Source organism: Salvelinus fontinalis, chromosome 36, assembly GCF_029448725.1.
Source record: "Salvelinus fontinalis isolate EN_2023a chromosome 36, ASM2944872v1, whole genome shotgun sequence".
In the NCBI taxonomy this organism is placed as follows: domain Eukaryota; kingdom Metazoa; phylum Chordata; class Actinopteri; order Salmoniformes; family Salmonidae; genus Salvelinus; species Salvelinus fontinalis.
In genome coordinates, this window is record NC_074700.1 from 1,872,777 (window position 1) to 1,894,103 (window position 21,327).

Below are 21,327 nucleotides of genomic sequence, written 5' to 3' on the forward strand. Positions count from 1 at the left end.
GGCTGGCCCTCGCTACATGTTCGTCGTCAGACCCCCTGGCTCCAGGTCATCTACAAGGCTATGCTAGGTAAAGCGCCGCCTTATCTCAGTTCACTGGTCACGATGGCAACACCCACCCGTAGCACGCGCTCCAGCAGGTGTATCTCACTGATCACCCCTAAAGCCAAAACCTCATTTGGCCGCCTTTCCTTCCAGTTCTCTGCTGCCTGCGACTGGAACAAATTGCAAAAATCTCTGAAGTTGGAGACTTTTATCTCCCTCAACAACTTTAAACACCTGCTATCTGAGCAGCTAACCGATCGCTGCAGCTGTACTTAGTCCATCGGTATATAGCCCACCCAATTTACCTACCTCATCCCCATACTTTCTTTATTTATTTACTTTTCTGCTCTTTTGCACACCAGTATCTCTACTTGCACATGATCATCTGATGATTTATCACTCCAGTGTTAATCTGCTAAACTGTAATTATTCGCTCCTATGGCCTATTTATTGCCTACCTCCTCATGCCTTTTGCACACATTGTATATAGATTCTCTTTTTTTTCTACTATGTTATTGACTTGTTTATTGTTTACTCCATGTGTAACTCTGTGTTGTTGTCTGTTCACACTGCTATGCTTTATCTTGGCCAGGTCGCAGTTGCAAATGAGAACTTGTTCTCAACTAGCCTACCTGGTTAAATAAAGGTGAAATATTTTTATTTTTTTTAAATGATGGGATGAGGTCAATGTCATTCCAGGATACCCCGGCCAGGTCGATTAGAAAGGCCTGCTCGCAGAAGTGTTTTAGGGAGCGGTTGACAGTGATGAGGGGTGGTCCTTTGGTCACAGACCCATTACGGATGCAGGCAATGAGGCAGTGATCGCTGAGATCTTGATAGAAAACAGCAGAGGTGTGTTTGGAGGGCGAGTTAGTTACATCTATGAGGGTGCCCGTGTTTACGGATTTGTAGTTGTACCTGGTAGGTTCATTGATAATTTGTGTGAGATTGAGGGGATCAAGCTTAGATTGTAGGATGGCCGGGGTGTTAAGCATGTCCCAGCTTAGGTCACCTAGTAGCACGAGCTCAGAAGATAGATGGGGGGCAATTAATTCACATATGGTATCGAGGGCACAGCTGGGGGCAGAGGGTGGTCTATAGCAAGCGGCAACAGTGAGAGACTTGTTTCTGGAAAGGTGAATTTTTAGAAGTAGAAGCTCGAGATGTTTGGGTACAGACTTGGATAGTAATACAGAACTCTGCAGGCTATCTCTGCAGTAGATTGCAACACCGCCCTCTTTGGCAGTTCTATCTTGGCGGAAAATGTTATAGTTAGCGATGGAGATTTCAGGCTTTTTGTTGGTTTTCCTAAGCCAAGATTCAGACACGGCTAAGACATCCGGGTTGGCGGAGTGTGCTAAAGCAGTGAGTAAAACACACTTAGGGAGTAGGCTTCTAATGTTAACATGCATGAAACCAAGGCTTTTATGGTTACAGAAGTCAACAAATGAGAGCACCTGGGGAGTGGGGCTAGGCACTGCAGGACCTGGATTAACCTCTACAACACCAGAGGAACAGAGGAGAAGTAGGATAAGGGTACGGCTCAATGCTATACGAACTGGCCGTCTAGCACGTTCGGAACAGAGCGTAAAAGGGGCAGGTTTCTGGGCTCGATCTCATAGATTTAAGGCATAGTGTACAGACAAAAGTAAGGTAGGATGTGAGTACATTGGGGGTAAACCTAGGCATTGAGTAATGATGAGAGAGATATAGTCTCTAGAGACGTTTAAACCAGGTGATGTCATCGCATATGTAGGAGGTGGAACAACATGGTTGGTTAAGGCATATTGAGCAGGGTTAGAGGCTCTACAGTGAAAAAAGACAGTCATTACTAACCAGGAGAGTAATGGACGAGGCATATTGATATTAAAGAGAGGCATACATAGCCAAGTGAACATATGGGTCCAGTGAGTGGTTGGGCTGACTGGGGACACGTCGATTCAGACAGTTAGTAGGCCGGGGCTAAACAAGCTAGCAGTTAGCAGACCGGGGAAGGCAAGCTAGCAGTTAGCAGACAGGGGCAGGCAAGCTAGCAGTTGGCAGACCCGGGGCTAGCAAGTTAGCCTTTGGGGGACGTCGCGATGGGGATACGTCTGTTTTTGCCTCTTCGTGCAGTGACGTTGAAAGACCAGTCGAGGAATTAGTAGGGTTCCAGGTAGCTCTAGGTAGCTAGCAGGCCTAGCAGGTTAGCAGAATGGGCCTTCAGCGGGCATCGTGCCTGAGGGGCCTGTTGGAATCCTCGGGCAGATTATGTTGGTATTCCAGTCGTAGAGGATCGGCAGGGTTCCGTGCCACGTACAGGCAGTAGAAGGGGTCCGGATATTGTAGACCAGGAGTGGGCCGGGCTAGCTTCAGGCTAATTGGTGCTTGCTCCGGGATGAAAACGCTAGCCAGGAGTGGTCACCCAGGATTGCGGTTAGCTAATTGCTGATCCAGATGAAAATGTTCAGAGTTTGCGGTAGGAATCCAGGGATATGGAGAGAAATAGGAATGAGTAGGTGTCCAAACTTTTGAATGGTACTGTTTGGTTGTCCAAAAATATAAACTCAGCAAAAAAAGAAACATCCTCTCACTGTCAACTGCGTTTATTTTTAAATGTTTGTAAATATTTGTATGAACAAAACAAGATTCAGCAACAGCCAAACGGAACAAGTTCCACAGACATGTGAATATCATAAATGGAATAATGTGTCCCTGAACAAAGCGGGGGTCTAAATCAAAATGAACAGTTGTAACTGACAATTAACCTGTAAGTCTATTTTGTAGTTTTTTTGTTTGAATTGTTTATGTGTTCGCTATGCGGGGGAAACGATAAGACAAGCGGAACTACATGGCTAAGAACTGGTGTAACGGGAATTATTATCGTAGCAACACACCTTTGGAGTGAAGGCAATCCCTTGCTGTGTTATCTAAGTTTTCATGTCTTCGGGTGTAGTTCGTAAAGTTTGAAGTATGTATGTTAGGATGGTAACGTTATACTAATTAAGAATGAAGCGTGAATTCATGCCAGGAATAATAAGTGTGAAGTTTTTGATTTCCCCCTTCTGTAGTAATCAGCAAATGAGGTATTTTTCCTTTATTCATGTGTTTAATCTGATACTGTTATAGCTCAGGCTAAACTTCTCATTTATGTAAGCACTTGAATTATAGCAAGCTAATAAGTCACTCGTAAGACAAGTTGTAAGAGTGTTCTCACGGAAGGTGATAATTCTAACTAAAACTACAGAATAAAGCCGGCAGTTAAAATCAAGGAACAGTTCTGCTTGTGGTTACTGGAGGGAGCTACAGTCAGTATCTGATGTGGCCACCAGATGCATTAAGTACTGCAGTGCATCTCCTCCTCATGGACTGCACCAGATTTGCAGGTTCTTGCTGGGAGATGTTCCCCACTCTTCCACTAAGGCTCTTGCAAGTTCCCTGACATTTCTGGGGGGAATGGCCCTAGCCCTCACACTCCGACCCAACAGGTCCCAGACGAGCACAATAGGATTGAGATCCAGGCTCTTCGCTGGCCATGGGGCAGAACACAGACATTCCTGTCTTGCAGGAAATCACACACAGAACGAGCAGTATGGCTGGTGGCATTGTCATGCTGGAGGGTCATGTCAGGATGAGCCTGCAGGAAGGGTACCACATGAGGGAGGAGGATGTCTTCCCTGTAATGCACAGCGTTGAGATTGCCTGGAATGACAGCAAGCTCAGTCCAATGATGCTGTGACACACCGCCCCACATCATGACGGACCCTCCACCTCCAAATCGATCCCGCTCCAGAGTACAGGCCTCGGTGTAAGGCTCATTCTTCAACGATAAACGCGAATCCGACCATCACCCCTGGTGAGACAAAACCGTGACTCGTCAGTGAAGAGCACTTTTTGCCAGTCCTGTCTGGTCCAGCGACGGTTGGTTTGTGCCCATAGGCGACATTGTTGCCGGTGATGTCTGGTGAGGACCTGCCTTACAACAGGCCCACAAACCCTCAGTCCAGCGACTCTCAACTTATTGCGGACAGTCTGAGCACTGATGGAGGGATTGTGCATTCCTGGTGTAACTCGGGCAGTTGTTGTTGCCATCCTGTACCTGTCCCGCAGGTGTGATGTTCGGATGTACCGATCCTGTGCAGGTGTTGTTACATGTTGTCTGCTACTGCGAGGATGATCAGCTGTCCGTCCTGTCTCCCTGTAGCACTGTCTTAGGCGTCTCACAATACGGACATTGCAATTTATTGCCCTGGCCACATCTACAGTCCTTATGCCTCCTTGCAGCATTCCTAAGGCACATTCACGCAGATGAGCAGGGATCCTCTTTAGTGTCCTAAGTTTTCATAACTGTGACCTTAATTGCCTACCGTCTGTAAGTTGTTAGTGTCTTAACGACCGTTCCACAGGTGCATGTTCATTAATTGTTTATTGTTCATTGAACAAGCATGGGAAACAGTGTTTAAACCCTCTACAATGAAGATCTGTGAAGTTATTTGGATTTTTACGAATTATCTTTGAAAGACAGGTTCCTGAAAAAGGGACGTTTCTTTTTTTGCTGAGTGTACTTTTTCCACCCTGCACTGTGAATGTTTACACGGTGTGTTCAATAAAGACATGAAAAAGTATGATTGTTTGTGTGTTATTAGTTTAAGCAGACTGTGTTTATATATTGGGGATTGGAAATGAACCAGACAATTACATTGATGGAAGCTACAATCTGCAATATTGAAGCTGCTCTACCCCCTAAAAATGTAGAAGAAAATCACCAGTTTTACTTGCTACGCGCTTCAGCGGTCCCGATCTATGACCACTTCACAGTTGAGCCATTGTTGCTCCTAGATGTTTCCACTTCACAATAACAGTACATAGTTGACTGGTGCAGCTCTAGCTGGGCAGAAATGTGAAAGGTGGCATCCTATGACAGTGCCACGTTGACAGTTACTGAGCTCAGGCCATTCTCCTGTCAATGTTTGTCTCCTGTCAATGTTTCTACTGTCAATGTTTGTCTATTGCATGGCTGTGTGCTGGATTTTATACACCCGTCAGCAGTATGCTTAGCTTGCCAGTCTAATAGAGATCAATACAATTAGTGGGGTGGTTATATTGTGTATGTTGTTGGTGGTAGAGAATCAGATTCCACCAAGATGCGCTTCGAACCCCTAGTGCTGAACAAGGTGAAGGTTAGTTGGCAGAGGCATTTTGGATACACAAGCATGAGGGAACTGACACACCTTGTGGTTATGGAGCACAACAAGATTGTGGGACAGAAACCAGCAATGGTCACTGAAAGGTCTAAATCAAGAGTACAACAGTAATGACACAACCACCTCATAATTCGCTCTGCAGTCTAAAAACGCAATACAAAAACATGTCTACGACATTCCCCTGCAAAGGGCTACTATTGACAAGAATGATCAATCAAAGTCAATGGGTTGGGGGAAGTTTATAAACAGTACTGAAATGAGGAAGGGATTTTTGGTTGTGCAGGGTTGTGCTTAGACAGTAAATGCATTTCTCCTCAATCTTTCATACACAACAATTCATACTGTGTAAGAACTGCCTTCCTAAGACTTTTCGCACCTTCAGCCCCACTTTTCTTTTTTAAAGATCTTTCCTCTCAAAGATCCCCTCGTTGTCCCTAAACAACACGCTAGCCGGACCCATTCAGTTGATACCTTTACCAACGAAGGCGTATTGGCCCAGGTCCCTTCCACTAAAAGTGTAAAATAAGACTACAACCATGTCTTTCCAAGAGAAGTGCAGTACCAGGAAATCTGCTGCAAGAGAACCAAACAGTTGGTGTTTAAGAAGCCCTTCACTACTTTCGGCAGTCTTATCCAGCTGGTCGTTCACTGCTTGCAGGACAAGCCCATCGCCATAAGCACAAAAAGTCTCCGCTTCCCCATTGCCAGTGTACCGAAGACGGATAAAGGACTATGGCTGGGTTTACACACGCAGCCCAATTCTGATATAATTAGTTTTTTCACGAATTGGTCTTTTGACCAATCAGATCGGTTCTGAAAAAGGTGTGATGTGATTAAGACCAATTAGTGGAAAAAATATCAGAATTGGGCTGCCTGTGTAAAACGCAGGTAATTATAAGAATCAGGTGCGCTAGATTAGGGTTGGAGTCAAAACCTACAGGACAGTAGCTCTCCAGGAACCACCATAAAGTAAATATGGATCTTTTCTATCAATCTTCGAAATGTGTTTGCCCACAGATGTGTATATAAGCTGTACAGGGCACCAGCGTCAAATGGATGCTAGACATTCAGATATCCAAAGAATGTTTATTTATTTGTCCAAATCTAAAATACAGGAGAGTATAAACTATTTAATGCCATCACAAGGGAACTGGGTATTCAACAGCAATATTATATGGTAAAAGTAACAATTTTTTTTTTCTAAAATAGTATTAACAGTGTAGTACAGTTCAGTGTGTCTCAGTTGTAGTGCAGAGAACTCTAGTTACACCAGTTAATGTGATTTACCCAAGGATGTTTGGAAACATCTTGTCTATTTAAAGTCTTCTCTCATTGATCAAGACAGGGGGGTTGTCCACCCCAAAGCACTACATGTCATGATGCCAGACCTGTCTTGATCAATGAGTGAGAACTTGAAATAGAGACAACGGCGGCGCAAATACTGTTAGATTACTTTATGGAGCAAAAAAGTATTTATTTTCTCAATTCAAATTGACCCCCTGCAACTCTACACAAACATTTTACGAGACTCCTGTTTCCACCGCTAAGGTTGGTCAAAAATTCTCTGCGCTACACCAAACAGTACCTATCATGTAACTGCCAGTGATGGATACCAAGAATCTTGGGTTAAATCACATTATCATTTGTAACAATCTGTAGCTAAGAAAACGGGTGATCAGCAGATTATGGGAGAGGTGGTCATGATGAAATTGCCATTCCAAAGAAACACAGTAAATTCTGGGAATAGTTGTAAAGCTGTGGGAGTGTTGTCATGATCAAACTGCCCTTCACCTCATGAGTCATCTGCTTGAAATTCAGCATAATGTCTAATCCCTAGAGGGATACAGCTCACGGGATAAAGTTCTGCTACAATGACACACGCAGGCAAAGGAATTCTGTATCTAGAATCCACTCCAGGAAGAAGTCCAGGCACCACACGATAATGTCTGTAAGGCAAAAAGCAAAAACAAATATACTTGTTATTGTACAATTTTAATCGTTGAACCATGCCAGCATAACATCAACATTGGTGTAGACTAGTTGAACATGCACACATGTGCACAGGGATTACATTTACAACAATATCTAGCCTAATACAAAGGAGCCTGGGTGGATAGACAAGTTGTACAGCCATGTAGGTAGATCAGGCATGCCTAGGCTAATATTTTTTTATCGTGAAACCAGCTTCAGTTTTAGAGATTTACAACAGTACATTTTTGTATTATTGTTTCTCCTCACTATTTCTAGTAAACCTAGCTAGCTTGCTTGATATACTTGTTCTTTACATCTGTTTGGAATCCTGTCTTGCGTCATGCCTAAAATTTTGCGAGACTGAAATGTATCCAAGTTCAATCATAACCAAAGTCAACTGTCATCAATTATGTTGCATAGCTAGCTAGTAAAATTATTTACAGTTGATGATACAAGTTTGCTAACTATCTAGTCAACTAGAATCTGCTAAATTGTAATTATTCGATTTATTGCCTACCTCATGCCTTTTGCACACATTGTATATAGATTCTCTTTTTTTCTACCATGTTATTGACTTGTTTATTGTTTACTCCATGTGTAACTCTGTGTTGTTGTCTGTTCACACTGCTATGCTTTATCTTGGCCAGGTCGCAGTTGCAAATGAGAACTTGTTCTCAACTAGCCTACCTGGTTAAATAAAGGTGAAATAAAAAAAATAAAAAATAAAAAACTCCAGTCATGTGCTAACGTTTGCTGGTAAACCTAACTTTAGGAGAAAAGGTTGTAGCTCCCTGTTTAGTAGCTAGCTATATCTATGTCTAAAAATAGAAGAGGTTTTACAATAGAGATACAAAAGACCTCAGATTGTAAAACCTCTATTTTTAGACATAGATATGGCTACCGGTAGTTGTTAAGCTAGCCTACTTAGCTAGCTAACGTAAACTCACGTAAACTCGTACATCGCCTTGGTCCGTACAAATGACCATATTTTAGCGCCCCCAAAACGTAATACTTCCAGATCAACTGTAATTTCAATACCATTGTAAAGCACAATTTCTCCTCTTTCCAACAGAATTCATGCCGAGACCTTCATGCTGCCCGTTTCTGCATAATTCAAGAAAGCAATGAGCTCCTTCAGGTCTTTTTAAAAATGGTGGGTGGGGAAGCGAAACTAGTGCGTTATGGTGAGAAGGACACATGTCGTGTGGGAAAATGCTTTTTTCAATCGATCTGTCCAACTTATCGCTTCTAAAATGTAAATAAAACACTATAAAGAGTTTATATAATGTGTCATTACATACCTATTTGAAGGTTTGTGTCGAATTTGAATCGGGTTTTTAGGGCGGTGCTAAAGTGATCTTGGATGTAAACAGTGGCTTTGAGAATGATGATCGCATGCAATGATGACAAAAAAAATGACTAGGTATCCCCCCCTTACCCACGTCACTGTTCATTTCTTGTTTTTAAACGATGAGAGAAGTGCTACACCTGGTGGAGAGAGATTGTAAGACGGAAATAGATGCTTTATGCGTGCTGTACGTTACGACATGACACGTCAAGATGTAACGGAGGGTCAGTTTTTTCAACTTTTCTCGAATACTATAGAGCCATTACCATGTTGATCAACGCTTGAATAGAAACCTAGTTCACACCCCCGATTTTGAAGTCAACACCTTCGCTACAGTCCCATTAGTTTTCTTTGTAGCCTCGTTTGAATGTCACGGTTACGCACATTTGTACGGAATAGGGTGAGTTTATGTTACCTCACAGAAGAATAATTAGCTTTTCCCCCACTGTAACACAGTAATATGTTAGCCATCAATACATATGGGTTTCAGTAGATTAAATAAAAGTTAGCTACCTAGGTGGCTTGCAGGAAAAAATAACTTACTTAGCTTGGCACCGTATTTGTCATGTGCTCTTTTGGTGATGGCATTGGCTGTAGCTGAGCCTCTAATGTTAGCTACATCCAACTCTTTGTTTTGAATCCTCTTCGCTATTTTCCGGTTGAAACATGTATGGTTGAATGTCACCATGTAGCTAATATATGCTCCATTGTCGAAATTTTGTTGATGAGAGGAATCACCTGAAGCAATGGCGCCCGTCAGTACTTTCAGTTTTGCCAAAAAAGATTGTTGTTAGTGTCTGCATCCGTTCAAAAAAAAATGAAGTGGCTTGGGGGATGGACGGGGGCAAGAGCACAATGCATCTCCCAACATAAGCTGTAGTCATTCAGAGACTAAAGAAAATGTCTGCTTGTATATTTAGCGATGAATCCTCCGGTAGGAACATCGCTGAAATTTCATCCAATGGCTCTATCGAACAAGGACACCCTCAAAAACGTATAGTGTGGTCAGTATAACAATGCCTCCGCAAAATGCTACAAAGCAGGACTAAAATAAATAAAAATGCCCCTATGGCCTAATCAAATGTATAAACCTGGTTGATTTGTTAAGAAAATCTACATATTATGCTACCTCGCTGTTACCTTACATACACTATAATTAAAAAATCTCATCAGTAAATCCCAAAATATCTTCAAATGAGCAGAAAATCAGACTGTAAAGTTACCTTTTTTCTTGTGTCTACATCTGAACTGGCCCTGTATTCACACAGTCTAGAACCAGTTTTGCCTTTTAGATCATAATAAGAATGTATGGACATGGGGAACCTGATCCTAGATAAGCACTATGAAACACAGGACCTGATATGAAAAGAATTGAACAGTTAAAAGTGAGCCCAATGACAGCCCTCTGCCATAAATGCTTTCAAACCTTTCCAGATCAATGCAAATTAAATCAAGGGAATTAAGTACATTTAAATACTGTTGGGTTCTGAGAAAATGCAATATACTTATTCATGTCACTGAGGGAGTGCCGAGGTTCAGAGGGTCTACACCAGAAGTTAATGGTTAGAAGAGGAGGGTATATAGTGTGTGCAATTAAGCTTGGAATGTGTTAAGTGCAGGGAAGCAATTACATGTGGCAGGCATTGATAAGGGGAGAGAGCCATGGATTAGTGATGGAGGGGGGTTGAGGTCAGGTCACCTTAAGGGAGAAATAAAAGTGTATGGCCCGTATCACTAGTGTCCTGCCTAGCAGTAAAGAACAATGTTTATACAGATGTGCAGGAGGAGACTCAGCCTATGAGGAAAGGTTAAATATCAGCGCTTGTGTAAAAATGTTTTTGTCTAATGCAGCTGTGTTGATCCTTTGGGAAGAATTAAACTTGGTTAATTAAGTGTGTTTTTTTTTTTTACTCTGCGAATTAGAACCTAACAATACTACCTCTAACTCTCCCCTAAAAGAATGAAGTTGTACAGAATTTCCAAAACAAAACCACCAATATATTGGTCTCTCCCAAATTGTGCCAAACCAGACAACGTTGCCACCAAACACCTCCATTCTAAGGGAAAAAAGACCTGCCATTCTTAGCTTCACCTTCAATTATACAGTACCAGTCAAAAGTTGACACCTACTATGGTGGAAAATTGCAAGATTACAGTGGCAAAAAAAGTATGTGAACCCTTTGGAAATACCTGGATTTCTGCATAAATTGGTCATAAAATTTGATCTGATCTTCATCTAGGTCACAACAATAGACACACAGTCTGCTTAGACTAATAACACACAAACAATTATACGTTTTCACGTCTTTATTGAACACACCATGTAAACATTCATAGGGCAGGGTGGAAAAAGTATGTGAACCCTTGGATTTAATAACTGGTTGACCCTCATTTGGCAGCAATAACCTCAACCAAACGTTTTCTGTAGTTGAAGATCAGACCTGCACAACGCTCAGGAGGAATTTTGGACCATTCCTCTTTACCTTCTCCGCTATGCAATCTGGTTTCAGAGCTGGTCATGGGGGCACCTCAGCCACGCTCAAGGTCCTAAAAGATATCTCAACCGCCATCTATAAGAAACAATACTGTGCAGCCGTATTCATTGACCTGGCCAAGGCTTTCGACTCTGTCAATCCCCACATCCTCATCGGCAGACTCGATTGCCTTGGTTTCTCAAATGATTGCCTCGCCTGGTTCACCAACTACTTCTCCGGCCTGTGGTCCGGGCCTCTGGCAGTCTATGGGGGTGTCAAATCTCGGGCCGACTCTCTTCTCTGTATACAACAATGATGTCTCTCTGCTGCTGGTGAGTCTCTGATCCACCTCTACGCAGATGACACCATTCTGTATACTTCTGGCCCTTCTTTGGACACTGTGTTAACAACCCTCCAGATGAGCTTCAATGCCATACAAGTCTCCTTCCGTGGCCTCCAACTGCTCTTAAATACAAGTCAAACTAAATGCATGCTATTCAACCGATCGCTGCCTGCACCTGCCCGCCCGTCTAGCATTACTACTCTGGACGGTTCTGACTTAGAATATGTGGACAACTACAAATACCTAGGTGTCTGGTTAGACTGTAAACTCTCCTTCCAGACTCACATCAAACATCTCCAATCCAAAGTTAAATCTAGAATTGGCTTCCTATTTTGCAACAAAGCATCCTTCACTCATGCTGTCAAACATACCCTCGTAAAACTGACCATCCTACCGATCCTCGACATCGGTGATGTCATTTACAAAATAACCTCCAATACCCTACTCAATAAGTTGGATGCAGTGCCATCCGTTTTGTCACCAAAGCCCCATATACTACCCACCACTGCGACCTGTACGCTCTCGTTGGCTGGCCCTCGCTTCATACTCGTCGCCAAACCCACTGACTCCAGGTCATCTACAAGACCCTGCTAGGTAAAGTCCCCCCTTATCTCAGCTCGCTGGTCACCATAGCAGCACCCACCTGTAGCACATGCTCCAGCGGGTATATCTCTCTGGTCACCCCCAAAAACCAATTCCTCCTTTGGCCGCCTCTCCTTCCAGTTCTCTGCTGCCAATGACTGGAACGAACTACAAAAATCTCTGAAACTGGAAACACTTATCTCCCTCACTAGCTTTAAGCACCAGCTGTCAGAGCACCTCACAGATTACTGCACCTGTACATAGCCTATCTATAATTTAGCCCAAACAACTACCTCTTCCCATACAGTATTTATTTATTTTGGTCCTTTGCACCCCATTATTTCTATCTACTTTGCACATTCTTCCACTGCAAATCTACCATTCCAGTGTTTTACTTGCTATATTGTATTTACTTCGCCACCATGGCCTTTTTTTGCCTTTACCTCCCTTATCTCACCTCATTTGCTCACATTGTATATAGACAAATTTTTCTACTGTATTATTGACTGTATGTTTGTTTTACTCCATGTGTAACTCTGTCTTGTTGTATGTGTCGAACTGCTTTGCTTCATCTTGGCCAGGTCGCAATTGTAAATGAGAACTTGTTCTCAACTTGCCTACCTGGTTAAATAAAGGTATAAAAAAAAACACTGATTTCCGATTGTTATGGAAACTTGAAAATCGGCCCTAATTAATCGTCCATTCCGATTAATCGGTCGACCTCTAATTTGTATCCCACCACTACCTTGTCACAACACAACTGATTGTCTCAAACACATTAAGAAGGAAAGAAATTCCACAAAGAAACGTTTAACAAGGCACACCTGTTAATTGAAATGCATCCCAGGCGACTACCTCATGAAGCTGCTTGAGAAAATGCCAAGTGTGCAAAGGTGTCTAATCTAAAATATATTTTAATTGAACACTTATTTTGGTTACTACATGATTCCATGTGTTATTTCACATTTCTGATGTCTTCACTAATATTCTACAATAAAGAAAACCCCTGGAATGAGTAGTGTGGTGGTTAATTTCTTTATCAAATGAGGAGACACAAATTTATCACAAGTCAGAGTTATACTTAAACTAAATACTGAATCACTTATTAATAAGGGAGCTGGTCAATACAATGCACACACATGTTAATACATTTTTTATTTCACCTTTATTTAACTAGGCAAGTCAGTTAAGAACACATTCTTATTTTCAATGACGGCCTAGGAACGGTGGGTTAACTGCCTCGTTCAGGGGCAGAACGACAGATTTTTACCTTGTCAGCTCGGGGAATCAATCTTGCAACCTTACGGTTAACTAGTCCAACGCACTAACCACCTGCCTCTCATTGCACTCCACAAGGAGCCTGCCTGTTACGCGAATGCAGTAAGAAGCCAAGGTAAGTTGCTAGCTAGCATTAAACTATCTTATGCAGAACAATCAATCATAATCACTAGTTAACTACACATGGTTGATGAAATTACTAGTTTATCTAGCGTGTCATGCGTTGCATATAATCGATTCGGTGCGCATTTGCGAAAAAGGACTGTCGTTGCTCCAACGTGTACGTAACCATAAACATCAAAGCCTTTCTTAAAATCAATACACAAGTATATATTTTTTAAACCTGCATATTTAGTTAATATTGCCTGCTAACATGCATTTCTTTGTGTCACTTCTCTTGCAACAGAGTCAGAGTATATGCAGCAGTTGGTGCCGCCTAGCTCATCGCGAACTGTGTGAAGACTATTTCTTCCTAACAAAGACAGCCAACTTCGCCAAACGGGGGATGATTTAACAAAAGCACATTTGCGAAAAAAGCACAATCGTTGCGCGACTGTACCTAACCATAAACATCAATGCCTTTCTTAAAATCAATACACAGAAGTATATATTTTTAAACCTGCATATTTAGCTAAAAGAAATCCAGGTTAGCAGGCAATATTAACCAGGTGAAATTCTGTCACTTCTCTTGCGTTCATTGCATGCAGAGTCAGGGTATATGCAACAGTTTGGGCCGCCTGGCTCATTGCGAACTAAATTGCCAGAATTTACGTAATTATGACATAACATTGAAGGTTGTGCAATGTAACAGGAATATTTAGACTTATGGATCCCACCCGTTAGATAAAATACGGAACGGTTCCGTATTTCACTGAAAGAATAAACGTTTTGTTTTCGAAATGATAGTTTCCGGATTTGACCATATTAATGACCTATTTATTTCTGTGTGTTATGTTATAATTAAGTCTATGATTTGAGCAGTTTGACTGAGCGATGGTGGGCACTAGCAGGCTGGTAAGCATTTTCGTTCAAACAGCAATTTTGTGCGTTTTGCCAGCAGCTCTTCGCAATGCTTCAAGCATTGCGCTGTTTATGACTTCAAGCCTATCAACTCCCGGGATTAGGCTGGTGTAACCGATGTGAAATGGCTAGCTAGTTAGCGGGGTGCGCGCTAATAGCGTTTCAAACGTCACTCGCTCTGAGACTTGGAGTAGTTGTTCCCCTTGCTCTGCATGGGTAATGCTGCTTCGAGAATGGCTGTTGTCGATGTGTTCCTGGTTCGAGCCCAGGTAGGGGCGAGGAGAGGGACGGAAGCTATACTGTTACACTGGCAATACTAAAGTGCCTATAAGAACATCCAATAGTCAAAGGTTAATGAAATACAAAATGGTAGAGAGAGAAATTGTCCTATAATTCCTATAATAACTACAACTTATTGAAGACTCCTGTTAAAAGGAACCAAAAGCTTTCATATGTTCTCATGTTCTGAGCAAGGAACTTAAAAGTTAGCTTTCTTACATGGCACATTTTGCACTTTTACTTTCTTCTCCAACACTTTGTTTTTGCATTATTTAAACCAAATTGAACATGTTTCATTATTTATTTGAGGCTAAATTGATTTTATTTATGTATTATATTAAGTTCAAATAAGTGTTCACTCAGTATTGTTGAAATTGTCATTATTACAAATTTAAAAAATAAAAAAAAATCTGCCGATTAATCGGTATCGGCTTTTTTTGGTCCTCCGATAATCGGTATCGGCGTTGAAAAATCAAAATCGGTCGACCTCTAATACAGATGGCTATTTGATAAAAGACCAAGTCCATATTATGGCAAGAACCGCTCAAATAAGCAAAGAGAAACGACAGTCCATCATTACTTTAAGACATGATTGGCTCAAACGCATTAAGGAAAGAAACTGTACTTTTAACAAGGAACACCTGTTAATTGAAATGCATTCCAGATGACTACCTCATGAAGCTGGTTGAGAGAATGCCAAGAGTGTGCAAAGCTGTCATCAAGGCTACTTTGAAGAATCTCAAATCTAAAATACATTTTGATTTGTTTAACACTTTTTTGGTCAGTACATGATTCCATGTGTAGTATTTCATAGTTTTGATGTCTTCACTATTATTCTACAATGTAGAAAAAGTAAAAATAAAGAAAATCCCTGGAATGAGTAGGTGTCCAAACTTTTGACTGGTACTGTATATCGCTGGTCATTGTCTACATATACAGTGCATTCGGAAAGCATTCAGAAACCTTGACTTTTTCCAAATCATGTCCAATCAATTGAATTTACCACAGGTGGACAAGGGTCTCTTTGCTATGAGACTCGAAACTGAGCTCAGGGGCATCCTGTTTCCATTGATCATCCTAGAGATGTTTCTACAACTTGATTGGAGTCCACCTGTGGTAAATTAAATTGATTGGACATGATTTGGAAAGGTACACACACATGTCTACATAAGGTCCCACAGTTGAAAGTGGAAGCCAGAGAAAAAGCCAAGCAATGAGGTCGAAAGAACTGTCCGTAGACCTCCGAGACAGGATTGTGTTGAGGCATAGATCTGAGGAAGTGTACCAAAAAAATGTCTGCAGCATTGAAGGTCTCCAAGAACACAATGGTCTCCATCATTCTTAATGAATGGAGTTTGGAACCACCTAGAGCTGGCCGCCCAGCCAAACTGAGCAATCGGGGAATTAGAGCCTTGGTCAGGGAGGTGACCAAGAACCCAATGGTCACTGACAGAGCTCCCGAGCTCCTCTGTGGAGATGGGAGAACCTTCCAGAAGGACAACCATCTCTGCAGCACTCCACCAATCAGACCTTTATGGTAGAGTGGTCAGACGGAAGCCACTCCTCAGTAAAAGTAACATAACAGCCGCTTGGAGTTTTCCAAAAGGCACCGAAAGGACTCCCAGACCATTAAAAACAAGATTCTTAGGTCTGATGAAACCAAGATTGAACTCTTTGGCCTAAATGCCAAGCGTCACGTATGGAGGAAACCTGGCACCATCCCTACGGTTTAGCATGGTGGTTGCAGCATCATGTTGTGGGGATTTTTGTCATTGTGTTGTGACAAAACTGCCCATTTTAAAGCAGCCTTTGTCCCCAACACAAGGTGCACCTGTGTAATGATCATGCTATTTAATCAGATTATTGATATGCCACACCTGTCAGTGGGACAGATTATTTTGGCAATGGACAAATTCTCACTAACAGATGTAAACAATTTCGTGCACAATTTTAGAGAATTAAGCTTTTTGTGCGTATTGAACATTTCTGGGATTTTTTTTTTAGCTCGTGAAACATAGGGCCAACACTTTCTTTGTTGTGTTTATATATTTGATCAGTGTATATAGGCTACTCGTTCAAGAGGTAGAGGGGGAACAGATAGGCCAGTGGCGTTAACAGCAGAGATGTGTCACGTTCCTGACCTGTTTTCTGTTGTTTGGTATGTGTTTATTGGTCAGGGCGTGAGTTTTGGGTGGGCAGTCTATGTTTTCTGTTTCTATGTTGGTTTTGGGGTTGCCTGGTATGGCTCTCAATTAGAGGCAGGTGTTTGACGTTTCCTCTGATTGAGAGTCATATTAAGGTAGGTTGTTCTCACTGTTTGTTTGTGGGTGATTGTCTTCCGTGTCAGTAGATGTTTCCACACGGGACTGTTTCGGTTTGTCTGTTCCTGTTCGTGTGTTCTTCGTTTCATGTAAGTTCGTAGTTTAGCTCTGTTTAGTTCGTTTTGTTATTTTGTATTTTCTAAGTGTTATTTCGTGTTTTGTCGTTTTGTTTAAATAAATCATTATGAATTCACACCCCGCTGCACGTTGGTCCAATCACTACTCCTCCTCTTCGTATGAAGAGGAGGAGGAACACCGTTACAGAATCACCCACCAAACCCAGATCAAGCAGCGGGTTAACGGACAGCGCACAAAGCAGGATTTCTGGTCTTGGGAGGAGATCATGGAAGGAAAAGGACCATGGGCTAAAGTTGAAGTTAATCGCCGCCCATGGGAACAGCTGGAGGCAGCTCGGAGAGCGGAGGAAACCGGAGAGAGGAACCGGCGTTATGAGGGGACGCGTCTAGCACGGAAGCCCGAAAAGCCCGCAAGTACAAGCCAAAAATTTATTGGGGGGTGGCTAAGAGGTAGTGGGCCGAGGGCAGGTAGGAGACCTGCGCCCACTTCCCAGGCTAACCGTGGAGAGCGGGAGTACGGGCAGACACCGTGTTACGCAGTAGAGCGCACGGTGTCTCCTGTACGTGTTCATAGCCCGGTGCGGGTTATTCCACCTCCCCGCACTGGTAGGGCTAGATTGGGCATTGAGCCAAATGTCATGAAGCCGGCCCTACATATCTGGCCACCAGTACGTCTCCTTGGGCCGGCTTACATGGCACCAGCCTTACGCATGGTGTCCCCGGTTCGCCTACATAGCCCGGTGCGGGTTATTCCACCTCCCCGCACTGGTCAGGCTACGGGGAGCATACAACCAGGTAAGGTTGGGCAGGTTCAGTGCTCAAGGGAGCCAGTACGCCGACACGGTCCGGTATATCCGGCGCCACCTTCCCGCCCCAGCTCAGTACCACCAGTGCCTACACCACGCACCATGCTTCCAGTGCGTCTCCAGAGCCCTGTTCCTCCTCCACGCACTCTCCCTGTGGTGCGTGTCTCAAGCTCAGTGCCTCCAGTTTCGGCACCACGCATCAAGCCTCCTGTGCGTCTCCAGAGCCCTGTACGCACTGTTCCTTCTCCCCGCACTCGCCCTGAGGTGCGTGCCCTCAGCCCGGTACCTCCAGTTCCGGCACCACGCACCAGGCCTACTGTGCGCCTCAGCAGGTCAGAGTCGGCTGTCTGCCCAGCGCCGTCTGAGCCATCCGTCTGCCCAGCGCCGTCTGAGCCATCCGTCTGCCCAGCGCCGTCTGAGCCGTCCGTCTGCCCAGCGCCTTCTGAGCCGTCCGTCAGTCAGGAGCCGCCAGAGCCGTCCGTCAGTCAGGAGCCGCCAGAGCCGTCCGTCAGTCAGGAGCCGCCAGAGCCGTCCGTCAGTCAGGAGCCGCCAGAGCCGTCCGTCAGTCAGGAGCCGCCAGAGCCGTCCGTCAGTCAGGAGCCGCCAGAGCCGCCCGTCAGTCAGGAGCCGCCAGAGCCGCCAGCCAGTCAGGAGCCGCCAGAGCCGCCAGCCAGTCAGGAGCCGCCAGAGCCGCCAGCCAGTCAGGAGCCGCCAGAGCCGCCAGCCAGTCAGGAGCCGCCAGAGCCGCCAGCCAGTCAGGAGCCGCCAGAGCCGCCAGCCAGTCAGGAGCCGCCAGAGCCGCCAGCCAGTCAGGAGCCGCCAGAGCCGCCAGCCAGTCAGGAGCCGCCAGCCAGTCAGGAGCCGCCAGAGCCGCCAGCCAGTCAGGAGCCGCCAGAGCCGCCAGCCAGTCAGGAGCCGCCAGAGCCGCCAGCCAGTCAGGAGCCGCCAGAGCCGCCAGCCAGTCAGGAGCCGCCAGAGCCGCCAGCCAGTCAGGAGCCGCCAGAGCCGCCAGCAAGTCAGGAGCCGCCAGCCAGTCAGGAGCCGCCAGAGCCGCCAGCCAGTCAGGAGCCGCCAGCCAGTCAGGAGCCGCCAGAGCTGCCAGCCAGTCAGGAGCCGCCAGAGCCGCCAGCCAGTCAGGAGCCGCCAGCCAGTCAGGAGCCGCCAGAGCCGCCAGCCAGTCAGGAGCCGCCAGAGCCGCCAGCAAGTCAGGAGCCGCCAGCCAGTCAGGAGCCGCCAGAGCCGCCAGCCAGTCAGGAGCCGCCAGAGCCGCCAGCCAGTCAGGAGCCGCCAGCCAGTCAGGAGCCGCCAGAGCTGCCAGCCAGTCAGGAGCCGCCAGAGCCGCCAGCCAGTCAGGAGCCGCCAGCCAGGCAGGAGCCGCCAGAGCCGCCAGCCAGTCAGGAGCCGCCAGAGCCGCCAGCCAGTCAGGAGCTGCCCTACAGTCATGAGCTGCCCTACAGTCATGAGCTGCCCTACAGTCATGAGCTGCCCTACAGTCATGAGCTGCCCTACAGTCATGAGCTGCCCTACAGTCATGAGCTGCCCTTCAGTCATGAGCTGCCCTTCAGTCATGAGCTGCCCTCCAGTCATGAGCTGCCCTCCAGTCATGAGCTGCCCTCCAGTCATGAGCTGCCCTCCAGTCATGAGCTGCCCTCCAGTCCGGAGCTGCCCTCCAGTCCGGAGCTGCCCTCCAGTCCGGAGCTGCCACTCAGTCCGGAGCTGCCTCTCTGTCCTGAGCTGCCTCTCTGTCCTGAGCTACCTCTCTGTCCTGAGCTACCTCTCTGTCCTGAGCTACCTCTCTGTCCTGAGCTACCTCTCTGTCCTGAGCTACCTCTCTGTCCTGAGCTACCTCTCTGTCCTGAGCTACCTCTCTGTCCTGAGCTACCTCTCTGTCCTGAGCTACCTCTCTGTCCTGAGCTGTCTCCTCTATGTAGGAGGGGCCTTAGTGAAGGTTCCTGGACCATGGTCGGGGGCGAGGGTCGCCACTCAAAGGACGCTAAGGAGGGGGACAAAGACAGTGGTGGAGTGGTGTCCTCGTCCACCGCCGGAGCCGCCACCGCGGACAGATGCCCACCCAGACCCTCCCCTTGAGTTGTAGGGGTGCGCCCGGAGTTCGCACCTTGAGGGGGGGGTTCTGTCACGTTCCTGACCTGTTTTCTGTTGTTTGGTATGTGTTTATTGGTCAGGGCGTGAGTTTTGGGTGGGCAGTCTATGTTTTCTGTTTCTATGTTGGTTTTGGGGTTGCCTGGTATGGCTCTCAATTAGAGGCAGGTGTTTGACGTTTCCTCTGATTGAGAGTCATATTAAGGTAGGTTGTTCTCACTGTTTGTTTGTGGGTGATTGTCTTCCGTGTCAGTAGATGTTTCCACACGGGACTGTTTCGGTTTGTCTGTTCCTGTTCGTGTGTTCTTCGTTTCATGTAAGTTCGTAGTTTAGCTCTGTTTAGTTCGTTTTGTTATTTTGTATTTTCTAAGTGTTATTTCGTGTTTTGTCGTTTTGTTTAAATAAATCATTATGAATTCACACCCCGCTGCACGTTGGTCCAATCACTACTCCTCCTCTTCGTATGAAGAGGAGGAGGAACACCGTTACAGAATCACCCACCAAACCCAGATCAAGCAGCGGGTTAACGGACAGCGCACAAAGCAGGATTTCTGGTCTTGGGAGGAGATCATGGAAGGAAAAGGACCATGGGCTAAAGTTGAAGTTAATCGCCGCCCATGGGAACAGCTGGAGGCAGCTCGGAGAGCGGAGGAAACCGGAGAGAGGAACCGGCGTTATGAGGGGACGCGTCTAGCACGGAAGCCCGAAAAGCCCGCAAGTACAAGCCAAAAATTTATTGGGGGGTGGCTAAGAGGTAGTGGGCCGAGGGCAGGTAGGAGACCTGCGCCCACTTCCCAGGCTAACCGTGGAGAGCGGGAGTACGGGCAGACACCGTGTTACGCAGTAGAGCGCACGGTGTCTCCTGTACGTGTTCATAGCCCGGTGCGGGTTATTCCACCTCCCCGCACTGGTAGGGCTAGATTGGGCATTGAGCCAAATGTCATGAAGCCGGCCCTACATATCTGGCCACCAGTACGTCTCCTTGGGCCGGCTTACATGGCACCAGCCTTACGCATGGTGTCCCCGGTTCGCCTACATAGCCCGGTGCGGGTTATTCCACCTCCCCGCACTGGTCAGGCTACGGGGAGCATACAACCAGGTAAGGTTGGGCAGGTTCAGTGCTCAAGGGAGCCAGTACGCCGACACGGTCCGGTATATCCGGCGCCACCTTCCCGCCCCAGCTCAGTACCACCAGTGCCTACACCACGCACCATGCTTCCAGTGCGTCTCCAGAGCCCTGTTCCTCCTCCACGCACTCTCCCTGTGGTGCGTGTCTCAAGCTCAGTGCCTCCAGTTTCGGCACCACGCATCAAGCCTCCTGTGCGTCTCCAGAGCCCTGTACGCACTGTTCCTTCTCCCCGCACTCGCCCTGAGGTGCGTGCCCTCAGCCCGGTACCTCCAGTTCCGGCACCACGCACCAGGCCTACTGTGCGCCTCAGCAGGTCAGAGTCGGCTGTCTGCCCAGCGCCGTCTGAGCCATCCGTCTGCCCAGCGCCGTCTGAG

General features: G+C 45.9%; 1 protein-coding gene across 6 annotated transcripts in view; it reads right to left on the reverse strand.

The window, feature by feature from the left end:
• LOC129835036 (ELAV-like protein 2) overlaps positions 1 to 21,327 on the reverse strand; it is a 128,976-nt gene that overhangs the window by 68,319 nt on the left and 39,330 nt on the right. For 4 of the 6 annotated variants that reach the window (XM_055900375.1, XM_055900374.1, XM_055900372.1 and 1 more), the window contains one exon: positions 7,017 to 7,171. The exons of the other annotated variants lie outside the window; for them this stretch is intronic. In XM_055900375.1, the coding sequence (XP_055756350.1) occupies positions 7,017 to 7,021 (5 nt within the window). In that variant the 5' untranslated portion in view covers positions 7,022 to 7,171. The remainder of the gene's footprint in view (positions 1 to 7,016; positions 7,172 to 21,327) is intronic. 6 annotated transcript variants of the gene reach the window in all.